The 25410-nt window shown below is 43.8% G+C and overlaps 1 protein-coding gene across 5 annotated transcripts in view; it reads left to right on the forward strand.

The window, feature by feature from the left end:
• LOC133486524 (aryl hydrocarbon receptor-like) overlaps positions 1–25081 on the forward strand; it is a 59398-nt gene extending 34317 nt beyond the window's left edge. For 4 of the 5 annotated variants that reach the window (XM_061791823.1, XM_061791822.1, XM_061791826.1 and 1 more), the window contains 8 exons: positions 6173–6262; positions 6851–6983; positions 8867–9024; positions 14665–14867; positions 14957–15066; positions 16214–16355; positions 16493–18089; positions 20069–25081. In XM_061791823.1, coding sequence (XP_061647807.1) covers positions 6173–6262; positions 6851–6983; positions 8867–9024; positions 14665–14867; positions 14957–15066; positions 16214–16355; positions 16493–18089; positions 20069–20209 — 2574 coding nt within the window. In that variant the 3' untranslated portion in view covers positions 20210–25081. The remainder of the gene's footprint in view (positions 1–6172; positions 6263–6850; positions 6984–8866; positions 9025–14664; positions 14868–14956; positions 15067–16213; positions 16356–16492; positions 18090–20068) is intronic. The other variant, XM_061791824.1, reaches the window with a different exon arrangement.
• The last annotated feature ends 329 nt before the right edge of the window (positions 25082–25410 follow it).

A 25410-nucleotide genomic window follows, 5' to 3' on the forward strand; every position in this document is an offset into this window, starting at 1 on the left:
TAAGCGGTTAAGATAATGGATGGATGGATTTTGGGTATGTTGCAGCTAGGGCTGTCACTATCGAATCTTTTTAGAATCGATTAACCTCGATATTTGTTCGAGTGCTTGAGTAATCGTCGCCCCGACCTCTTTTTTTTTTAAAAACTACTAACTGGCATTTTATTCTCTTGTATGAGGGCTGGACTTCTACCCTTAAACTGTATACAGTATGTTGGTACTGAGTGTATGGCATACATTTAGTCTACAGAATTTGAGACAACAGAAATAGCCGTTGCTGAATGGTTAGCATTCCTGATTAGCATTAGTGGGGGAAACAAAACGCTTACTACCTTTTAGTTACACATTTTATAGCATCTTCAGTTACACATTTTATAGCATCTTAAAAATCACTTACAAATGCTCCTCTGTCATTTTGGCAATGTTTTTTACTTGTCCAACAGTGCATCCGTCTACAACTAATGTCCGTGCGGTAAACAAAGACAGAGGCCAAATGGTTCCGGGCAATGCAAATTCGGTCCTGGCTTTGCAAATATGCTTTTATTAATATTTTCTATCGCCTCAAGGTACACATTTTTGCATCAACCAATTTTTTTGGTTAACTTATCCGAGTTAGCCGAATTATTTTTTAAGTTTAATTTTTTTTCTCACTGCCCTAATTGCAGTCCAGACAATGTTACAATAGTTCATGAATGGAAACAAAATACATAATACAAAGTGAGTAAGTACTGTACACAAACAGCTAAGACTTCAATCCCTTTTGTTTTCTTTGTATTCCATTGTCAACACACAAGTGACCATTCTCTATTGACCAATCAATGGTCAGCAGCAAATTATACCAAGCCATTGCAACCAGTGGCAAGAGTATGGTGAGAAATGGTACGGTTACACGTCAGATACTTTGGGAGTCATTACGATGGAAATAATGAAAAATGCATACTTATCCAAATTCAACATATGACGTCAATCCCAAGTAAACTCCAGTCCATTTGGTGGTAGTACAGTAGGTTTACCAATATGGGTAAAAAGTGAAGAGGGTCCCGTGGACCAAATGTAAGGATGCTGGAAAGCGGGATAGTAAGGGAGAGATATTTTGGAAATGAAGAAATATCCTTACTGTGCCAAACATTGACGTACTGCTCATCGGAAACACGGCTGGAGTGACTACATAACATACCCTTATACGATGAGCTCAAAATCCACGATGGACAAAAATCAGTTAACTATTATGGCAATACATAGTTAACCAGTCATTCCACTTCATGGTAGTACAGTTACTTTGCCCCTCTCTCAAGGAAACAACCCCTCCCCCACAAAATAATCGATTTTAACCTATTAAATTTGGATGATTTTTTTTCAAAAGTAATATGTTTACATGAAAACAATATACCTCTTATATCATTAAACTGCTTCTCACATTTTGGCGGCAGCTAATGTGAAATCCTCAACGTTGACATTTGGGCGTTGATGTTTATCGTGAATGAAGTGTGGCAGATAATTGTGGCGACTATGTGTATGTGTGTCTGTCTAAAAGAATAACATGAAATCTTTAGCATTAGTCACTCGCTCAACCCCCGCAGCCGCCCCTGGCCTGGTTTGGCAACGAGAAGCCTGTACTTCTATGCATGTTAGTGTTGACATTTTTGTGTTTTTATTGTGACCTGTTTGTTTACGGAACGTTGGTAAATGCAGAAAGGGCATGTGCGCACATGGTGAGCTGGAAATATCAGCGCTCCTATTCAACTAAGAGGCTTCTTCTTTCCTCCTTTTTTCCTCCTTTTTCTACCTCCTCTGTATTCAATTTAGCTGTCAGGTTTTGCTATAAACCGTTAACGAGGATCCCAAAGCAAACTCTGGACACCGATTAAATAATAATAAAAGTTTCATTACACATGGGTGCACATAGAACTTGAGTGAACGAATAGAAATACGGTAACAAAACACAAAAAGACAAAAGGTCAATGCAGTGTGGGGGAAAAGTCATAACGTATACCTGTACAATATAACCAAAGCCACTGGACGGAGCCACGGTAAAAAAGGAGATGCCAAAACCAAAAATCTAGTCAAAATATCAAACAGCAAATAGTAAGCAGGTGCGTAACAAGGAGACTCCACCCACCAGTGTTCATCAAGGCAACTGAAACACAAAACAGAAACTAAAACAGGAACATAACAATTGTACTCTAAATGTCCCCAGTGTACTGTATTAAATACCAGAGGAAAATAGATTTTCAAATGCAGCTCATCCGACAAAATTCTTTATTGTATCTATGTATATATTTTTAAGGGTTGGCCGTTATTCATCAATTATCAGGTAATTGATTTTGAAGAATTTTGTCCAGCATAACCTCACCAGGGAGACTGAGGAGTATGATCCTTTTGATGAGGTTTTTATGTTTTTATCTTTGTCTTGATAAAATAAGTGTAAACAAATGTATTCAGTGGCAGCAACGAGCTAGCGTCAATATTAATTTAGGTGTAGAAGTGTGATGCCTAAACCAGCCTTACCATGGTGGAGGGGCTTTCGTGTCCCAGTAATCCTAGGAGCTAAGTTTTCAGGTGCTCCATGGCACTGGTAGGGTCACCCAGGCAAACAGGTCCTAGATGGAAGACCTGAAAAAGTGTGGCATTCTGTGACAAATAAAAAATAATTATTGAAAAACATTCTGCCTTACTCGGACGTGGTCCACCGGGGCGTCTCTCTGGAGGCAGGCCTAGTGGTGGAGCTCCATGGCAAGTGCCTGGTAGTTGGCACCCATGGGGCTGGGCACAGTCTGAAGAGACAACGTGGGTTGCCCTTCCCATGGGCTCACCACTTGTGGGAGGGGCCAAGCGGGATAGTAAGGGAGAGATATTTTGGAAATAAAGAAATATGAGTGATGGGCCACAGTCGAAGGTGGGGACTTTGGCGGTCTGACACCTGGCTACAGAAGCTGACCCTACGGACATGGAACATCACCTCTCTGACAGGGAAGGACATTGAGCTGTTATGGGAGGTTTAGAAGTTCTGATTAAATATAGTCAAGCTCGCCTAAACGCACAGTTAGGGCTCTGAAACCACTCCTCTGGAGTGGGGTTGACTCCCTTCCACTCTGGAGTTGACCCCATGAGAGGGGCCGAGTACGCGTGGGCATACTTATGAACATCGGGGACTGGCCTTTGCCCAGGGCCCTAGAGAGGTGCCTTAGCACTTTGGCTGTGCGGGATGGGAAGGTTTCCTGGACTCCTGGCAGTTTTTCTGTGCTTGGGTCCTTGGCTTCTGTGTCATGGAGGTTTCCCTTGCTTGGGGGCGGGATGGTCTGAGCACCTTGTCTCGCTGGCGAGAGGTTGGCTGCGTGATCTTACTTGTAGATCAATACATCAGCAACCATTGCAACACAATCTGCAGTACTGGTTGGGCCCAGAATCAGTACTGTGTTTGCGGCCAAACTGTTCTACTGTATATATGTATATAAGGACTTGCAAGTTTTGTGGTGGAAGGCAATGAATATAGAACAAATTAGTTTTAAGCTTAAATTATTTCTGCCTTTCTTTGTCTGTCCCTTTCTGGATGAGCTATCAATAGCTTTAAATAATAAGAATTAAAAGTACTCTTGTTTTATCATGAATGTTTTTGTTTATTTTATTTCATTTTTGTTTTCAAGGTTCATAGAGGGCAGGGATACAACACTCGCAGTAAACAAAACAAACTTGTATGCTAGAAAAAGGAAAAAGGTGGATTGGTGAATGGTTTGCTACCTGAACGGGTTGCCATAGCGATGGAAAATAAACTAGCATCAGTGCAGTAATGCTCTTTGCTAATCCAAATACTCAAGTGAGACGATGATGGCACAAACACACCGCTTGTGGCAGGATTCATGATTTATTAGTTAACCGAGTTTAGTTTCTGAGTAGGTGTTTTCAGTTGCTATCACTGGGCTATGTTCACACTACTTCCATACGTTGTCTCTTGAATTTCTTAACAATAATCATAATTCTGGAGAGGTTTATATCTCCTTGCAGGCTTTATTTCCACTCATACTGTATATACCACAAACACACTGCCATCGCTAAATGAACAAAAAAAAAAAAATCAAGGACATTGCATTTCTTAAATATTTTTGAAGATAAAAAGCTTTGACTTAATAGCCACTTTTAGTATGGCTAAAGAATTGGCAGTGACCTTTTAACAGTAGATGCTCAGAAGGCCAAAATATATACGTTACCACCCTCACACTGCATGTTATTACAACTTGAGATGGCCTAAATGTGCTCACTGATCATCCCAGTCCCCAAGAAAACTACAATCTCAGGTCTGAATGACTACAGGCCTGTCGCCCTAACATCTGTTGTCATGAAGTCCTTTGAACGTCTCGTGCTGGACCACCTCAAGAGCGTCACAGGTCCCCTGCTGGACCCCTTGCAGTTTGCCTATCGAGCAAACAGGTCTGGGGATGATGCAGTCAACATGGGACTCCACTTCATCCTAGATCACCTCGACAGTGCAGGGACCTACGCGAGGATCCTGTTCGTGGACTTCAGCTCAGCGTTCAACAACATCATCCTTGAACTCCTTTCCTCCAAGCTTCTCCAGCTCAGCATCTCGCCTGCCATCTGCCGGTGGATGTACAGCTTCCTGACGGGCAGGACACAGCAGGTGAGGCTTGGAGAGACCACCTCATCCACATGCAGCGTCAGCACTGGGGCACCCCAAGGTTGTGTCCTCTCTCCGCTGCTTTTCTCTCTCTACACGAACGACTGCACCTCAATGCACCCGGCTGTCAAACACCTGAAGTTTGCAGATGACACCACTGTCATCGGCCTCATCAAGGACGGTGACGAGTCTGCGTATCGACAGGAAGTGGAGCGGCTGTAGCTGTGGTGTGGCTGACACAACCTGGAGCTGAACACGCTCAAGACTGTAGAGATGATCGTGGACTTCAGGAGGCATCCTTCGCCACAGCTGCCCCTCACGCTGTCCAGCTGCCTTGTGTCAACCGTCGAGACCTTCATGTTCCTGGGAATTACAGTCTCTCAGGACCTGAAGTGGGGGATCAACATCAACTCTGACCTCAAAAAGGCCCAGCAGAGGATGTACTACCTGCGGCTTCTGAGAAAGCACAGCCTGCCACAGGAGCTGCTGAGGCAGTTCTACACAGCGGTCATCGAATCAGTCCTGTATTCTTCCATCACAGTCTGGTTTGGTGCTGCTACAAGAAAGCACGAACTCCGACTGCAACGGACAATCAAAACTGCTGAAAGGATTGTCGGTACCCCCCTACCCACCCTTGAGGACTTGCACGCTGCCAGAACTAAGACAAGAGCGTGCAAAATCCTCTCGGACCCTCCACATCCCGGTCACCGGCTCTTCCGGCTCCTTCCCTCAGATAGGCGCTACCAATCAATGCAAACTAGAACTAGCAGACATTCCAACAGCTTCTTCCCTCTTGCAATCAACTTCTTCAACATCTAACTTACAATTCCATTGCAACATGCTGCCAATTTCTTTTGTCTGAGTTTGTTGTCACATTTCTGTCGGGCCAATTATATACTACTCGTGCACTCACTGTAGTCGTCTCGCCACGCTGCACTATTTGCATATCTGTTGTTGACCAATACTGGCCACTCATGCCAGAGTAGCATCTGCCCCATTTGCACACTGACTGAGGAGTATCTGCAACATTTGCACAATCAACATTGTCCCAGATTATCGCACTACTCGTCACTTTAAACTGCATACACTCGTTGAAGTCTCGGCGCCCTTTGCACAATGGTCATTGCACCGGACTATTGCGAGATTAGTCATTCGAACTGCTCTAAGTGCTAGAGGACTCTGCATCTTTTTGCACAATTGTCAAAAAATAATAATAATTGTACCGGCATTACCAGATAACTAGCAACCCTTTATTGCTCAGTGACTGTTGTTCACAATGTCTTTATGTCTTAAAAGTGTTCTCTGTCAATTGACTGTCTGTTGTCGTACTAGAGCGTCTCCAACTACCGGAGACAAATTCCTTGTGTGTTTTTTTGGACATACTTGGCAAATAAAGATGATTCTGATGTCTGTTGTGTTCATTTCATACTGGGTAAACATTATGTAACAATCATACGTGACTAAAATTAGCACCATGACTTTGCCACTCTGCTCACTGCTGGAAGAGTAAACAAAACACCAACTCTGTGCTTCCTCCTCAAGGCTCTCAACGGGTTTGTCCTGGTCATCACTGCCAGTGGTACCATCTTCTTCTCTTCTCACACCATCCAGGATTACTTGGGCTTCCACCAGGTCAGTGATCACATATATCATTCAATCGCATACAATTTGTCTTTGTCTTTATCATCCCACATTGAATGGATAGGTTGCGTGCAACATCTGCTGGAAGCTGCTCAGCATCCTGGGGTTCACTCCCTGCATGGTACAGAGAATCACAATCCCCCCTCAGCCAAACAAAACAAAAAATCTGACCTTATCAGGTTTGGCCTTTTGCAAGAACAGCACAGGTCCAGCAGTGGACCACAACAATCACCAATCTTGACTATCTTGGACAGTGTTTCCAAGATAGTGGAAACACTGTCCAGTGTTTCCAAGATAGATAAAATTATGTTCCAATTTTACATAAACATCTTACCGCACACCAACCAATAAAAATACTGAAATAATGATGCTCTTGTCTCAATTTACATACAAATTGACTTAATCAGTGTGAAATCACTAATCAACAGCAGGATATAACTTGATACAGTATGTCACTACCATTTAATTCTCTTTTCCATTTCCAATTAGTATCCATCAACTAACTGGAGGGGAATACCAGTCATCCATCTGTTGGTTGTGGCTCAGACTTTCACTCCCCACTTGTTCCTTTTTCCCTAGACCGACGTGATGCACCAGAGTGTGTATGAGCTAGTCCATACGGAAGACCAACAGGAACTCCGGAGAAACTTACACTGGGCGTTGAATCCACCTCCTGCAGCTCCATCCACCATCTCCCAGGACTCACCACAAGGTTGTTAGTCTCTTCCAAGGGCGTGCAGAGACCTTTGCAGGGCAGGTGCTCAAAGCTATAAGTGTGGCACATGGAACAAGAGTTTGAAATGCCTGAGCATAGCATTGCAGGCTATTCATGAAAACAGAATAAGACACTCACCTTAAGGACACCAAGAATTGCGGTTTCTAGCAAAAGTGCGCACCATTTGCTTAGTTGTTAATCGGAATGATAGCAAACCTACTAATTGGTTTTGTGTGCGCAAATTACACACGTTTTGTTGTCATATATTAGCATTTTGTGTGCAAGTCACAACTACAGTATATTGTGGCCAAAATAAAATTCCCATGTCATGCCTGAAGGTCGGTACGTTAGTGGATTTATTCTCTAGAACTGTTTTTGTTTTCAATGAAACACAATTTAGAAATCGATTTTAAAAGGCAACCAGTTCAGGGTGTACCCCGCCTCCTGCCCGATGACAGCTGGGATAGGCTCCAGCATGCCCGCGACCCTAGTGAGGAGAAGCGGCTCAGAAAATGGATGGATGGATTTTAAAAGGTGGTCCACCTCACATTCTCTCCCCTGAATTACTTTGTAGTTATATAGATTTTGTTTTTTGCAGTGTAAAGTTAGACATTTTAACTAAGCAACTTCTGCAGGACCGTAAATAAAATATCTCAACAATACATTCATACCATTCCTGATCGTGACTAAATTTACCAAACCATTATCATAAAAGGAAAATGTATTAATGTAAATTTTAAAGTTTGAGTTTTAAATCCAATGAAGTTGAATCACAACTGGCCAGATAATGAACTGTCCAATGATAAAACAAAGTGGAAAGGAAGTGAAAAGGAATGGAACCACTTTTTATATATAAATTAAGATTTCAAATCCTCAGATTTTTAATCAAATTGGACTACTTTCTGATTTCTTTAGTCCTCTGTCAAACCAAACAAGTTACCTTTGTGTTTTAATCAAAACAAAACATTCATGGATTTCAGCTTTTGGAAACGCGATTATTGCCAATTTTCTGACATGTTTGGAATTAAACACTCAACCAATCATTCCATACGAGTTCCGGGTCTGCCCAATTAGAAATGAATCTCTGATTCTGGTGAAACTTGTGTAACTTTTATGTCTGATCAACGTGAATCTCACTTGTAGATGAGCAGCTCACGTTGGCATGCGGAGAGACTGCCACAAACCCTCCCCTCTCAAAAAAAAAATAAAAAAATGACAAAGGGGCATCAAGGGCAAAAGGGCAGGTGCCCGGGCACCTAAAAGCACCCAGCCATCCACCCCCTGAAACTGTGGAATACATCCTCTTCCTTCCTCTGATTTGAGACACTAAATTTGGGGTTAATTGTGTTTATCTAATAAGACAGCAGTGTGTGGTTTGTAGTAGAAGGCGACTCCCTTTTTTCAATGATGACTTAACTCCAACAAAGCGCCTTGTGTTGGCATCCACAAATTGGGAATTCAAAATCAGGTGGTTAAGTTACACACAGTGTAGGCAGTAAGCCATAAGGGTTGGGTCACATGACCTCGTAATCTTCAGTGGGCTTACAAGGTGAAGTGGTCCCCATCTGTATTTTGGTTGTAAGATGCTTATGTCTGTGTCTTTGGTTTTTAGTAATGTGTTCAAGATAAGACCCATAGCTCTGACACAAACTCTTGATCCTAAGCCACAAGTGGCATTGGTTTTGTGCACGGCCGATCTACACAAGGTGTTTTTAATGCTGGCAAATTGACAATGTGTCATTAAACTAAGGTTTACTATGATTTAACCATTCTGGCAACAAAACGGTTTCCCTTTTATAACTCCGGAATCCTATAGTGCAATTTATTGTATGAAAGCAAGTCAATAATATATTCATCATGTTTTGTGTTGAATTTTCCAGCAATATGCTCTTTTGCGATCATAGAGCTGGAGCCGGACAGCAGCTCATCCTTGGTCACCTATAACCCTGAGCAACTTCCTCCAGAAAACTCGTCATTCCTGGAGAGGAGCTTTGTGTGCCGCTTCCGATGCCTCCTGGACAATTCCTCTGGCTTCCTGGTAGGTTTTGCGGTAAACCAAACAAAAACTACAAAATGATTAAATGATACTGAACAGACTTTAGTGGGGCTATGCAATTACTAGATTTTATTGATTAATTTGACTTTTTGGCTCAAAAATGAAATAATTGTCTTACCCAGCTGATGTGGAATGCTTATACTATAACAACACGGAGCTAGTGAAAGGCAATCACAGAGTAAGTCATGCTGCATATTCCCAAAGGCATGGTACCCATTAATACATTGAAAAAGCAGGGACATGTTGATCCACTTCAATGGCTGAAGCAGCATAAAATAAACTTCCCATGGCTGAGTAACATAGCCAAGAAATGCAAGTGGGCCATCAGAGGGGGTTTTCAATGTCATTGGTGGCATTGAAACAGTAACAAGGTCCCGTATTTAAAGGTCCCGTATTTTGGCTATTTAGACCTCCATAGAGTGACTCTCTAACATGGGCTTAGTATAAAAGTATCATTTTCATTTAAAAAAACACCTTGGTTTTATCATACGAGTGTCCAGAAAAGGCTACTCTGACAGGTACTTCTGTTTGACCCAGTTTTGTATCCACTTTGTCCATATTTGGCTAATACCGACCTTTCCTCTGATTGGTTGTCTCCGTGTAGAAGACCCACATGTTTGTTAAGTTGACAACATGGAGATCTAGGGACATAGATAAGCTCGAGAAAGTCGAATGACCTGATTTCAGGCATCTGCAGAAAAACATCAGGAACTCAGGAATGCGTGGACGATTTTAATTCATATTTCACGTTTACTGAAGCACCATAGAGACAATATTACATGCCAAATACTAGAAAAAGTTGGTTTGGCAAAATACGGGACCTTTAAGCCTGATGTTATTAACAGGCTTATTTTCCTTGCCAAAAATTATTTAAAAAAATATATATATATTTTTTTAAACTCTATCTGGAGTGCTAATACATATATGTATGCAGGACACAATTCTATTTGCATTTAATGGACAGTATGAAACACCATGTTTTATTCATGTGTGTAATTTTAATTAAATTTATTATGCACATATAATCATACTGTACATATAATCCTCCAAAAGAAATTACCCCTACACTCTAGTGTATATTTTTTGTTGTACATCACATGGAGAACCAGATCAAACACATGCAGGCATGCAAGGAGACATTCAAAGCGAAAGAGGCACACAAATAGTGCTGCACCACTTGAGCTGGGTGTGTAAACAGTGCCTTGCTCAAGGGCACCGCCACAGTAGCCAGCAAGCAGACGAGCATCCCTTCAAAAAATAGGTGCCATTTTAAAGTTTTTTGTCCACAGTGAACTCAAACCCATGACCCTCCAAAGTCCAAGTCCTTATCCAATATCTTGTCAAAAGTATTCGCTCACCTGCCTTGACTCATATTTGATTTTAAGTGATATAACATTCTAAATCTATATAGTTTAATATGATGTTGGTCTACCCTTTGCAGCTATAACAGCTTAAACTCTTATTGCTTTCAACAAGGTCTATATAGGAGTGAGATTATGGAAATTTTTGTCCATTCTTCCAGGAGCATATTTGTGAGGTCACACGCTGATGCTGGACGAAAAGGCCTGGCTCACTGTCCACTCGAAATCAACCCAAAGGTGTTCAATCAGGTTGAGGGCTGTGACTCTATGCTGGCCAGTCGAGTTCATCCAAACCAAATTCTCTCATCCATGTCTTTATGGACCTTGCTTTGTGCACCGGTGCACAGACATGTTGGAACAGGAAGGGGTGATCCCCAAACTGTTTGACTGTCCAAAATCTCTTGGTATACTGAAGCATTCAGAGTTCCTTTCACTGGAGCTCAGGGGCTAATATTTTGGACATTTCCAACTTTGTGGGAACAGTTTGGATATGGCCCTATCCCGTTCCAACATGACTGTGCATCAGTGCACAAATCAAGGTTTATAAAGACACAGATGAGAGAGTTTGATGTGGATGAACTTGACTGGCCTGCACAATCCTGACCTCAAACCTATAGAACGGTTTTGGGTGAATTAGAGTGGAGACTGAGAGCCAGGCCTTCTCGTCCTACATCAGCGTGTAACTTCACAAATGCGCTTTTGGAAAATTAATAAATTCCCCCTCCTTGAGCCGTTACCTTATCGTGGTGGAGGGGTTTGTGTGTCCCAATGATCCTAGGAGCTAAGAAGCTCCTAGGCTACAGAAGCTGGCTCTGGGGACGTGGAATGTCACCTCTCTGCCAGGGAAGGAGCCTGAGCTGGTGTGTGTGGTCGAGAAGTTCCGACTAGATATAGTCGCACTCGCCTCCACGCACAGCTTGGGCTCTGGTACCAGTCCTCTCGAGAGGGGTTGGACTCTCTTCCACTCTGGAGTTGCCCACGGTGAGAGGCGCAGAGCAGGTGTGGGTATACTTATTGCTCGGTGCCTGTACGTTGGGGTTCACCCCGGTGGACGAGAGGGTAGCCTCCCTCCGCCTTCGGGTGGGGGGGACGGATCCTGACTGTTGTTTGTGCCTATGCACCAAACAGCAGTCCAGAGTACCCACCCTTTTTGGAGTCCTTGGAGGGGGTGCTGGAGACCGCTCCCGCTGGGGATTCCATCGTTCTGCTGGGGGACTTCAATGCTCACGTGGGCAATGAAAGTGAGACCTGGAAGGGCGTGATTGGGAGGTACGGTCCCCCCCATCAGAACCCGAGCGGTGTTCTGTTATTGGACTTCTGTGCTCATCACAGATTGTCCATAACAAACACCATGTTCAAGCATAAGGGTGTCCACACGTGCACTTGGCACCGGGACACCCTAGGTCGCAGTTCGATGATCGACTTTTGTGGTCGTGTCATTGGACTTGCGGCCGCATGTCTTGGACACTCGGGTAAAGAGAGGGGCAGAGCTGTCAACTGATCACCACCTGGTGGTGAGTTGGCTCCGATGGTGGGGGAAGATGCCGGTCCGACGTGGCAGGCCCAAACGTATTGTGAGGGTCTGCTGGGAACGTCTGTCAGAATCCCCTGTCAGAAGGAGTTTCAACTCCCACCTCCGACAGAACTTTGCTCATGTTCCGGGAGAGAAGGGGGACATCGAGTCCGAGCGGACCATGTTCCGCGCCTCCATTGCTGAGGCGGCCAACTGGAGCTGTGGCCGTAAGGTGGTTGGTGGCTGTCGTGGCGGCAATCCCCGAACACGTTGGTGAACACCAACAGTGAGGGATGCCGTCAAGCTGAAGAAGGAGTCCTATCGGGCCTTTTTGGCCTGTGGGACTCCAGAGGCAGCTGATGGGTACCGGCTGGCCAAGCGGAATGCAGCTTTGGTGGTCACTGAAGCAAAAACTCGGGCATGGGCGGAGTTCGGTGAGGCCATGGAGAAAGACTTCTGGACGGTTTCGAGGAAATTCTGGTCCAGGAGGGGGAAGCAGTGCACCACCAACACTGTGTATAGTGGGGATGGGGCGCTGCTGACCTCGACTCGGGACGTTGTGAGCCGGTGGGGAGAATACTTCGAAGACCTCCTCAATTCCACCGACACGCCTTCCCATGAGGGAGAAGAGTGTGGGTTCTCTGAGGCAGGCTCTCCTATCTAAGGGGTTTAGGTCACCGAGGTGGTTAAAAAGCTCCTCGGTGGCAAGGCCCCGGGGGTGGATGAGATTCGCCCGGAGTTCCTCAAGGCTCTGGATGTTGTAGGGCTGTCCTGGTTGACACGCCTCTGCAACATCGCGTGGACATCGGGGACAGTGCCTCTGGATTGGCAGACTGGGGTGGTGGTCCCCCTTTTTAAGAAAGGGGACCGGAGGGTGTGTTCCAACTACAGGGGGATCACACTCCTCAGCCTCCCTGGTAAGGTCTATTCAGGGGTGCTGGTGAGGAGGGTCCGTCGGGAAGTCGAATCTCAGATTCAGGAGGAGCAATGTGGTTTTCGTCCTGGCCGTGGAACAATGGACCAGCTCTACACCCTTGGCAGGGTCCTCGAGGGTGCATGGGAGTTCGCCCAACCAGTCTACATGTGTTTTGTGGACTTGGAGAAGGCGTTCGACCGTGTCCCTCGGGGGCTCCTGTGGGGGGTGCTTCGGGAGTATGGGGTACCGAACCCCCTGATACGGGCTGTTCGGTCCCTGTACGACCGGAGTCAGAGTTTGGTCCGCATATCCGACAGTAAGTCTGACTCGTTTCCGGTGAGGTTTGGACTCCGCCAAGGGTGCCCTTTGTCACCGATTCTGTTCATAACTTTTATGGACAGAATTTCTAGGCGCAGCCGAGGCGTAGAGGGGGTCCGGTTTGGTGGCCTCAGTATTGCATCTCTGCTTTTTGCAGATGATGTGGTTCTGTTGGCTTCATCAATCCGTGAACTCAAACTCTCACTGGAGCAGTTTGCAGCCGAGTGTGAAGCGGCTGGGATGAGAATCAGCACCTCTAAATCTGAGACCATGGTCCTCAGTCGGAAAAGGGTGGCGTGCCCTCTCCAGGTCGGGGATGAAATCCTGCCCCAAGTGGAGGAGTTCAAGTATCTTGGGTTCTTGTTCACGAGTGAGGGAAGAATGGAACGGGAGATCAACAGGTGGATCGGTGCAGCGTCTGCAGTGATGCGGACTTTGTATCGACCCGTTGTGGTAAAGAAGGAGCTAAGCCGAAAGGCGAAGCTCTCGATTTACTGGTCGATCTACATTCCTACCCTCACCTATGGTCACGAGCTGTGGGTCGTGACCGAAAGAACAAGATCCCGGATACAAGCGGCCGAAATTAGTTTCCTCATTCCTCAGGGTGTCCGGGCTCTCCCTTAGAGATAGGGTGAGAAGCTCGGTCATCTGGGAGGATCTCAGAGTAGAGCCGCTGCTCCTTCACATCGAGAGGAGCCAGATGAGGTGGCTGGGGCATCTGATTTGGATGCCTCCCGGACGCCTCCCTGGTGAGGTGTTCCGGGCACGTCTCACCGGGAGGAGACCACGGGGACGACCCAGGATACGCTGGAGAGACTACATCCTTCGGCTGGCCTGGGAACGCCCCCGGAAGAGCTGGATGAAGTGGCTGAGGAGAGGGAAGTCTGGGCGTCCCTGCTAAAGCTACTGCCTCTGAGAGGAAGTACTTTTGCTTTCACATTATCAGGTTTTTGTTGTTGTTTTTTACAGATTATGTGAAAGCAAAAGTGGAAATTGATACAAAGTAATGCTGGGTGAAAAAAAAAAAAATTGCTGGAAAATAATTCAAAGCCTAATTTTGGTGAAATAAAGCAAACCACAGAAGGTGCACTAATATATATATTTAAAAAAAAAAAAAAAGAAAAAATTGTTTTCAATAATTTCATTGTCATTTGCTTTTCCCCATTATTGGGGTGGGGGCTGGGAAATCAGAGATTTTATTGTAAATATACAGTATCGCCCAGCCCTGTAATCCATTCTATTTGGTACAAAGGGATCAGGCATATTAAAGAATTATGGTGCTATCAACATGCCTCATTGGAGGTATTTGACAGTTTGCCAGTTAAGATTTTGTGACCCCCTACTCTTTTTAAATTATCCCAGTCTAAATTTCTAGTCGAGTGGATTTAACATCTGGCTGTTAGAAGTCCCATCGACTGCAGCACAATGAAACTCTTGCCCCATCTAACCACACTGGCCACCACCACGTTCTGCTGTGACAATATGATCACAAGTCAACTTTCTCCTCTTTATAGGCTCTCAACTTCCAGGGTAGGCTCAAATTTCTCCACGGACAGAACCAGCGGCAAGAAAACGGAGGAAAGGCGCCACCACAGCTTGCACTTTTTGCCATCGCAACTCCTCTGCAACCTCCATCCATCCTGGAGATCAGGACCAAGAACATGATCTTCAGAACCAAACATAAGCTGGACTTTACACCGCTGGCTTGTGATGCAAAGTAGGTTATACAAATGTGGTTCCAGTGCAGGAAATGTAACATTTAAAGATTGTGCCTTGATCACTGATTTGGACCGGATATCTCTTCAGGGGGAAGATAGTCCTGGGGTACACAGAGGCTGAACTGCGGGTACGAGGATCTGGTTATCAGTTCATCCATGCAGCAGATATGTTGTACTGTGCAGAGAATCATGTCAGAAGTAAGTTTCATTTTATTGCAAAACACAAATCATGTCATGACTGACTGATGTAAATTAGCGGTTCCCAACCTTTTTTTGCGCAACTGAACGGTATGAGATAAAGCAATATTTTTTTTAACGACCGACACGGAAACATAAAAATTATAAAATTATGAGTGTAATGAGTGGGACCCTTGTGCTCATTTCTCTCCAACGAGCTGCTCCCATCTTGGGGTAATATTTTTTCTTTCCAAAAAACAGGTGCCAGGTACTTGTTCCCCATGTTCCAAAGCAGTTTTGAAGGCTTCATTGCCTCATTTGTAAGCCTGTTGCCACATATTACGCAGAGCGGGCTTGGTGTACGCACATCACCTGTAGCAATAAACCCATATTGTGTACGGACTGCTGATATTGTTATTTAAATGCAACTTTATTTTTCTTGGAAGTTGTAGGATCTTCTTCAGACTCATCAGCCCTTTCTGATGAAGTTCTCCAAAGATGTTTGTTGTTGTTTTTGTTTTTTCTTTTTTTTTTAAATTTTTGCTAGCTTGGTTGCGTACTTTTTTATTTATTTATTTAAATTAAAGTCCAGTTTGACGTGTGTACAGAGACACAGACAGATGTAACTGATTTTCCAAATAGAACTTCTTTCAAACTCTGATGATCATTAAACAAACAAAAAAAAGTTCAGTCTCTCTGCGTGGCGGGTACTAAATGGCCCACTTGTCTCAATCAACCAACGCTTAAACTAGACAGTGGTGGCTCCTGAGATGCCCATATGAAACATGCATTTCGAATGTAGTCCTGTCAAAAACGTTCAGGATGACCAGTCCAACCCTGTCGGAGAGTTAAAACAGCTTTTTCTAGTAATCCCCAGGGATTACGGAGCAGATTGAATAAAACCGTAGAGCTGCCAGAGAAGAAGATGGGAAGGGGAGGGGAGTTCTACAAATCCTCTGCATAAGCAAAGCATCACCCGAGCACCAACACATTATCAGGACAAATACCTCAGATGCCAGATATGTTACTCTCGCCAGTGTGGTTCAAGGGTCAAAGTACTTTAGTCCATGTACAAAACAAACAAACAAACACAAGACGACGTATGAATCCACACTGCCCTGAAAGGGTCAGCAGCTGCAGTAACACTGATTGTATGTGTTTGTTGTAGTGATGAAGACAGGGGAGAGTGGACTGACAGTGTTCAGGCTGCTCACCAAGGAGAATCGTTGGAAATGGGTGCAGGCCAACGCTCGGCTGGTTTACAAAAATGGCAAACCCGACTACATCATCGCCACCCAGAGGCCCCTTTTGTATGTTTCTGTACTACTAAATTCAAAACAAAAAAATGGATTGTTATTCATATATGGATACAAATGGAACTTTTGTTTTGCAATTGTATAATACTCAAATTAGTATCCACATAATAATCCTTTTTTCTTTTTTGCAGGGATGAAGAAGGAGGAGAACACTTGCGTAAACGCTCCATGCATTTGCCCTTTACATACGCTACAGGCGAGGCCTTACTTTACCAGTCTAACCATCCCATTGCGGGCTTCAGAGATGGTGTTTCTGAAAAGAACGGTAGTAAGTCAAAGAAGAGCCGGACTGACAGGTTGTTGAGGGATGGTTTGGATCCAGGCTCACTTCTTGGGGCCCTCATGAGTCAGGATGAGTCTGTTTATGTTTGCCAGCCTGCCCTGGAGCCCAAAATCTCCTTTCACAGCAGCTTCTTTGGAGACCAAATGGGCTTCTCTGACTCCAAATCCAGTTTGCACAGAAGCTGGGAGCCACCAAGCAATGGTGATGTGGATCAAAGCATCACAGAACAGGGCACCAGCTTTGACCCACTGCTTGCTACTTTGGACTCCCTCTCACTGGAAGGCCAAGGTGTCATGGATTCAGAGGATGGTGGCTGTTCAAACGGGGAGTTGTTTGGAGCGCTGGAGGGTTTGGGGCTGAGCGCTGAGGATCTGGAGCTTCTCCTGTTGGATGAGCGGATGATTCGAGTTGAGATAGACCCAGAACGTGTGCCCACCTTGGATGACCTTCTCACGAATGATGAAATTCTTTCATACATCTATGACTCCATTGAAGGAAAGACTGATTCCGCACACCAGGGAGAACAGGTGCCACCTTGTGATCCCTCAGTGAGTGCAACAACAGTATTAGTATCCGAAAGCACTCTCACCTCTGACACCAATGTGAAAATGCAGTTTCCTCACCATAAATCCCCCATGGTGGCAAAGGCTCCCATCGTCCAGTTGTCCCAGCAGATGCAAAAGCATCTCAGCATGTGCTCGGGCAAAGGGGCACACAACTGGGGCCACCAGAGTGAGCATTTGGCCAATACAATAGTCAACGGAGACCTAATGGAGCATGTTAAAGCTGCCCCCAATGGACAATGGTCAGCCCAAGACATTCTCATGAATGCAGGGATACAACTGGAACACATGAACTCACAACAGACTGTTTTCAATGGCAAGACTTCAGAAATAGATGGGGAGCTTCATCAACAGCATCAAAGCTACCTTCAGCAGCAGCAGCCCTTGGTTAGGAACCAGCTCTTACAGCAGCGACATGCTAAACAGAAGGTAACCAACCTAAACGGACTGTGTGGCATCTCCAGCACAGAGCAGACGGCAGTAAAATCACAGTGGCAGGACTTTGGCTTCACAGAGAGTCTGGGTCCATGTCTCAATAACAGCCAGAAACCTCTTGCAGACACTTCATTAGATTCCTGCACGGATTACAGCATGCCCAACATTGACAATTCGGATTATTCCATGAACGGCGGTGGTTTGTTCGGGAGCAGTACGCTCCAGCACAGGGCCGAGTCTACAGTGTCATCGTCACAGGGGATTACCCACAAGCGGCAACAGGAGCCAATCCCAGTTCCTTTGGCTCAGGTCATCTCCAGCCTGTCCCAGTGTCCCCCTCCGAATGCCTCGCTGGAACAAATCCTGGCAGTCGGCAAACCTTGTCGGCAGTTGGACCATTACGGCATTGTGGCCTCGGACATGCCTCAGGAACCCAGTCATGGCAAGGTAAGGAACAATTTAGGAACAACAAACTTAGATCTGACACTAGTCAGGGAGCCACATTTAAGGTGATGGTCAGTAATTCTCAGGAAGTTTACTTTAATTTTCCAACACCAAGTTTGTTTGATTTCCCCAAATTTTTTTTTTTACATTTACTCCAGATGGCGGCACGGTGGGCGACTGGTTAGAGCGTCAGCCTCACAGTTCTGAGGACCGGGGTTCAGTCCCCGGCCCCGCCTGTGTGGAGTTTGCATGTTCTCCGCGTGCTTGCGTGGGTTTTCTCCGGGCACTCCGGTTTCCTCCCACATCCCAAAAACATGCACGTTAATTGAAAACTCTAAATTGCCCGTAGGTGTGGATGTGAGTGCGAATGGTTGTTTGTTTGTATGTGCCCTGCGATTGGCTGGCAACCAGTTCAGGGTGTACCCCGCCTCCTGCCCGATGACAGCTGGGATAGGCTCCAGCACGCCCGCGACCCTAGTGAAGAGAAGCGGCTCAGAAAATGGATGGATGGATGTACTCCTGATATCTGTAAGCGTAAGCATTAGCAAAGGACTTAGAGATCAAATACTTCCACCTGGTTCCTGGTTGGCTATAATACATTTGGAGAAAATTACTTTAGCAGTGTCTACTATACCATTATACCAACCATTCCATTTATACCTGCATCAAGAAATGTAACTACAGTATACATGGAACCTCGATAGAACGTACTAATTGGGGGTCGGGGGGTTGGTCTTCCAATATAGCTGATTGTCCTTTACATTGAAGCACTTTTTTTTTTTTTTTTTTTTGGGCCATTTGCATCCATATTACCGGTCAGTATAAAACTATTGTTTTTTAGGGTTTTTTTCATGGCCGAAAATGCTCAGAACAGTACAAACTGATTATAAATGAGTCTATTCTATCGAAGTTCCACTGTATATATAACTGGATGTATAAATAAACAGAGTAAAGTTAAATATCACAATCGCACAAAAGTACGGCCAAAGTGTAGTGGCTTAAGTTTCTATCCAACCAACTGGTCATTTTACCACGCCTTTTCATCCGTTTATTGTATAGGTCATTAACAAGATGTTTGAAATAAATGGTTGTCAGATCTCCTTTGGGGTAGAGAAAATCGTCATTCTTGGCATGCTGGAGACAAAGATTCCTATCTAATGAGTAGCAGATATTTACCACAAAGTTTGACTTCAACAGCATACCCACCTTCAAGTGAAGCGCGAACTTCCTCATTTTGCCTTTTTTTTCCCCGCACTTAGTTGCTTCCAACTCTTGGTGTCTTTTGAACGACATGTGAACTCACTTTTTGGTCTGCAGTCTGCAAGTGCCAGCCGGGCACCGGTACATGACGCATCCCTCTGATTGGTCTGAGTGCTGTCATTGCAGCCCTTCCTCATGCTAATTTGGTGCTCTCTGTCCCGCACGTGGAGCACCTCACGGGAGCAACATATGCACATTCATTGTGCATACTGTATACGCAAATGCATCCCCTAGCGCAAAATGTGGCCCCTTCATGGAGGACGAGGCCCTACGCACAGTGCATGCTCTGCGTTTCGGGAGGCCCTGGTGCAGCCTCGAAAGCTATACAGGCATTTATATATCAAATCTCTCAATGCGCTGGTGTGAGTCGCCAACTGTCATTTTTTTTGCGGGTTCGGCTGCATTGCGCCGGTGTGTGTGATCCTTACTGGATCTGAATCAGAGTGTCCAGGTGCACTAGGTTAGAGTATATTACATGCTACTAATTCCAGTGTATATGAAGAGGAACTGTTGATGTTTATATCGTGTCGGCCATGACCCGAGTGAGGATAAGCAGTACGGAAAATGGATGGATGGATGCGTCAGAACATGGCATGTCATTATTATAAATCTCCTCTTGTCGGCACGTCAATCGAAAGCTATGTGAATGTCAAACATGATACCATATACGCACCACGTTGCATCATTTCCTGCCTTCTGTTCTTACCTCCTGGACTGTACAGACGGAGAACGGCCACATCCTGACCACAGCTTACCCCGCCATGCCCAATGGGAATGGTGCAGTGCCCCCTGCTGTCCAGATACCCTGCCCGGAGACTTTGTCTGGCCTCCCCGATCCACCAGCCACCGGCTTCTACCTCTGACCAGCTGGCCCGTGCACTGCAAATGGGCAGAGGCATTCATACATACACAACCGCGCACACACACACAAACCACACTGATTGGACCAGCCTTATAACACACAGATAAGACAACAAACAAAACTAATAAATGCTGTCCTGTTTTTTTTTCATTTCGTTTTGGCCGAGGGGGTTGAGCGATTATTGTATTATTTTGAAAGTCATATTATCATGAGTCCTTTGTTTACAGCAATGCAGTTAGAGAGTTATGTGAATGAATACAGATGCGACAGATGATTCAGGGTTTTTTATTTTTTATTTTAGTGAAGAAGTTGCAGATGAGCTGACAGGTTTTGAGCCAAGGTATTTGTCTGCGCTTCATGAATGTACAGACACTCAAGCGGAAAAAGGGAGGGAGGCTTTAGCACTAAATGCAACTTTTACTTTATCCATCCATCCATCCATCCATCCATTTTCTGAGCCACTTCTCCTCAGTAGGGTCGCGGCCGTGCTGGAGCCTATCCCAGCTATCATCGTGCAGGAGGCGGGGTACACCCTGAACCGGTTGCCAGCCAATCGCAGGGCACATACAAACAAACAAGCATTCGCACTCACATCCACACCTACGGGCAATTTGGAGTTGTCAATTAACCTACCATGCATGTTTTTGGGATGTGGGAGGAAACCGGAGTGCCCGGAGAAAACCCTCGCAGGCACGGGGAGAACATGCAAACTCCACACTTGCGGGGCCGGGGATTGAACCCCGGTCCTCAGAACTGTGAGGCAGACGCTCTAACCAGTCGGCCATACTTTATCCATACTTTTACAAATGTCTTCAAATTTTCCTGTTTATAACATAACTGTACGCTCACCAACCAGTTCCTTAGATACACCTGGACAGTCAAATCCATTTTGAAATCATGATGCTCAGTTATGGTTGACACAATCAGGTGTTGGGGGGGGCTAAACAGTTATCAGATTTCTACTACTGGATTCAATGTGGACGTGCAGTTGGATCCTGGCACGTGTCCCTTAACCCACCCTGTAATAAAAATGTCAAAATAGAATGGCCACTCAATAGGGCATGGACCGCTGCCAAGGCTAAATGATCTAATTTGATGACTTGTGTCACCAATTTGTGCAACTTCAATATATCCTTAAGTTGGGATGTCTGTCCAGATTTGCGCCATAATTGAATAGGTTTTTTTCTTTGTCACACCCTACAACAAAGATTCATGGTAACTGCTAAAGTACTAGGGGCAGTCAAAATTTAATGAGCCCAATTTAAGTTGAACCTACTACTAATCAATTTCATTTTTTTCAGGAATTTTCACAGTTTGTAGTTTAAATACTTGTTTGATGGTTCTTTTTGTTTCAGACTGTCCTCTTTCTGTCAGCCATTTGTGGATGGCTGACAGAAGCGGAGACCTGTGATTAAATTTCTTGCTTTGGAAGAGGAACCAGCACTAAACATTTTCAAAAGGTTGCAAAATGTGTACTGGGAAACTGCAATAGGCTACAGCACAGTCAAAAAGTAGGTGTCCAGGATCAGGGGTGAAGAAAAAGACCTCCATGACAAGCAAAGGAGCTCATAAAGTTCATAAAGTTTCTTTGGCTGGACCCCCGTAACCCATCACCCATACTCACCTGATCTGGCACCATCGGTGTTGAGAGAACGTGAGATTATATTGAAAAGTAAGAATGGAAGCCACACTTTTTGAGCTTCATTTCTATGCCTTTCTATTGCAATAAATAAAGCTCGAGGAAAAATTGGGCTCATTACTTTTTGACTGCCCCTCACAGTTTTGCATATTGCTGATTACTAATAGTCATTAAATAAAACATCATCTTCTGAGGTAGGCAGTACTTTAGCATGTTTCTGTTTATAAAGGCAGACTTTTTGATAGCTTGTGCAGGTGTACCTAATGAGGTGTCCAGGGTGAACATCATTCGGTTATTTGCTTCACATTACATCTCGACGCGCCAAGAAGAAAAAAAACACACACACACACACAAGGGAGCAAACAAAACAGTTGTCCGTTATACAACAAGAATGTAATGCGTCATTTCTTTGTTGAACTCGTCAACAATGAGATTAAATGTTTCTAAGGAAGTATAGAATATGAAGAAAATGATGCTCGGACGATATCCTGCACTTTATTTCAAGCAGCCATTTAACGCAGCAGCTCTGCAGTCAGGTCAAAACAACTTTTATTTCGTTTTTTTTTTATTGATTTATGAAGTGACTAATGCTAACCAGACAAGTTGGCATCCATTTTCAGATGACGCCCTCAAAAGCACAAACACTTCTGTACAATTGTTCGTGTTCTCTTTATCTTTCTCCAGTTGAATTATATAGTATATAGAGAATTTTGATTTTATTTTATTATTATTTTTTAATTGTTCACCATGTTGAGGAAGGTTAACCTCTGGGTGATTTCCGGACGTAAATGCGTTGAACTGATCTGATTAGGAGGATTTATTTAGAATTTTTGTTTTGTTCACAGTCTGCGGCAATTATGGGTTTTTGATTGTTTGGAAGATAAAAGACATTCTCATACACACATGAAAACCAGAAGAGGAAAAAGATTGCTTTGTCATGCAGTGGCATAGAGTGGGTAACCAAGTTCCACCAGACTTGTGTTGAGCTTTTTTCCCCCCCTTTAGGGCCACTGAATTTCTTGCTCATGTCCAGAAAGTTTACAAACTACTGTACATTTGTTTGAAATATTGCACATCACTTTTTTTCCATCAACAAGTTATGCAAATGTCAGTCTGAGAAGGAAAAGAAAACGTAGTACGATACACCCAATTGTTGGTTAGTACGTATTAGTAGTTAGCGGAGCGATACAGCAACTTGGCAATTTTGATTTAAAAAAAATGATGACTGTCGAACGCAATCACTTTTGAAACGCTGCTTGACCGCCAACTTCTTTACAATAGAAAAAAAAAAAAGTTTGAATTGAAATTGAAAACTGTTGCTATCATAAAACCTTTATTGACTCTACGTGCAATGTTTTAAGAAATATTTAGACATTCTTAGCGGCCATGTGTAAAAAAATAATTTAACCCATGTTAATATTATGTTAAAACAATACAACAAGACATTATGATGATGACTGACGAATAGCGGCCTCACATTTTTCATAGAAGTGTAAAAGTTAACAACAATAAAACGACTTTTAAAATCAACTAACAATAGCGGCCAGCCAGACAGCGGAGTGATGAAGGTTGAATATCAGAGTTTTTGTCTAACTTTTGATTCCCCCACCCAAATTTATGGTCAAATTGTCAGGGGCATACATTATACAAGTATATTTATCTCCTTTTAAAATGTCACTCCAATTCACAGACCCTCTTATTGCTACGCCACTTTGCTTTTACAAAGGATGAGCTTTGCGCAAATGCACCCCAGAATCCATCGCAGTACCATTTAGGGATTGGCGTAACAAGTGAGTAGTCGATTAATCGATTGTTACGTGTTTGGCCATTGTGTACAAGTGACTTTTGATCTGTGGAGTCGTGTACTACTTAGCCTCAACCAGAAAATACTATATGTTGTCGAGTCAGTCTCAACTACTTTGTATTCTTAAGAACATGACCTCAGCTCATGCTATTTGTTACGGTTAGCATTTTGATTTTTTTAAATTGAAACAATTGACATTAACATAATATTAAAATAAACATATCTATGGGGGAAAACAAATTTAATATGAATATAATAATTTACAAATACAGTAAATGGTTAAATAATCGGTAGAGGAAATGTAGTCAGATGTTGATTTTTCGTACCAATAAATGACTACCAGGAGGCATAAAAACTGAAGATAGATATATACAAGACACTGGACGCACAGAAATAAAGAGATTGTATCAATCTTGTCACCTGACTTGTCATCTGAGTTACAAAAGAGCCTACTTCTCGAAAATGCACACTTTTTAAACAGATGCTAGTAAGTAACGCCTATTGATCACTAACATTAATTTTGGGAGCAGTTAGCAAGCAAAACCAAATGTGAGGATTCAGGGGAGATCCATACAGGAAGGACACAGTTGTGAATGTTTCTTATTCCTAGTTGGGGGGGGGGGGGGGGGAACAAAAACATTTTTACAAAATAGCTGACGAGTGGCAGTGGCAGCGGAGGAGAGATGCTGAAAAGAGATTTTAATTGTGGAGATAATGTAATTCCTAGTGGTATTAATATTATTGTTCTCTATGTTTTATGTTAAAATGTGATACACACGTGGTTACGTCATTCGGATTGACTCATTTCCTTCCCGCTTATTTTTGTCTTTTTCTTTTTTCTACAGCAGAACTGTTTTTTGCTATATTTAATATGATTGATGTGACTTATTAAAGATATGAAGACAAATATGTGTTCTGTACATATAAACAAAATAATAATAATACAGGCATGTACATAGTTTGGCGTCACTACTTTCATACACTGTTTTCGCAACACTTGTTCCTTTGTCTGATTAATTTTTTATTTTTTTTTTGCTATGTTGTTCTTTATTTTCTAAAGAAGTGTAAATAGAGCAGCTCACACGAATGAGAACAAAACACTATGAGAGCCTGGAAATGGTGCCATACTGCTGAGTCTTCTAACGTCGGCGATATAATGTGAAGTCAAACATGCTAACGACAGGACAAGGTTGTTTGCGCTTTGTCTTCTGTTCTTCCTTCTTATAAAAAAAAAAAAAAGATCTCAGTGATCATATTGTTGGACGAATAAATGAATAAACACCGACATGTTTGCGAGCCTGTTGACTGACATCCTCCCACAACAAGGGGACGCCCTACCATCTTTGTCAGTAACAATTTCATGTGCGAGCCCGAACACGTAAAGGTGCTTTGTGTAGCATTTTGACATCAATAAATCATTGCCACATTAAGCTTGGGGAGTGTGTGTTTCTGTACATTTAGCATTTTATCACAGGATTGTATAGCAAGATGTATTTTGTTTTTTTTCTTACAGGAGAATGTTGTACAGTTGTAATAAGTGGTAGGAATGTGAAGACAATGTAAACTGAAGGAGGTTACTGACTGTAAGGTAGTGGTTGGAGAGAGTGTGGCCAGACAGCAAAGGATGGTGGTGTGTAAGATGACTGGTGGTGGAGAGGAAGATTAAGAAAGCAAAGGGAGAGCAGAGAACAGTGTGGTGGAAGCTGAGAAAGGAAGTGTTGTGCAACTTTTCGAGAAGAGGTGAGACAGGCTCTCGGTG

Source organism: Phyllopteryx taeniolatus, chromosome 12 (assembly GCF_024500385.1).
Source record: "Phyllopteryx taeniolatus isolate TA_2022b chromosome 12, UOR_Ptae_1.2, whole genome shotgun sequence".
Taxonomy (NCBI): domain Eukaryota; kingdom Metazoa; phylum Chordata; class Actinopteri; order Syngnathiformes; family Syngnathidae; genus Phyllopteryx; species Phyllopteryx taeniolatus.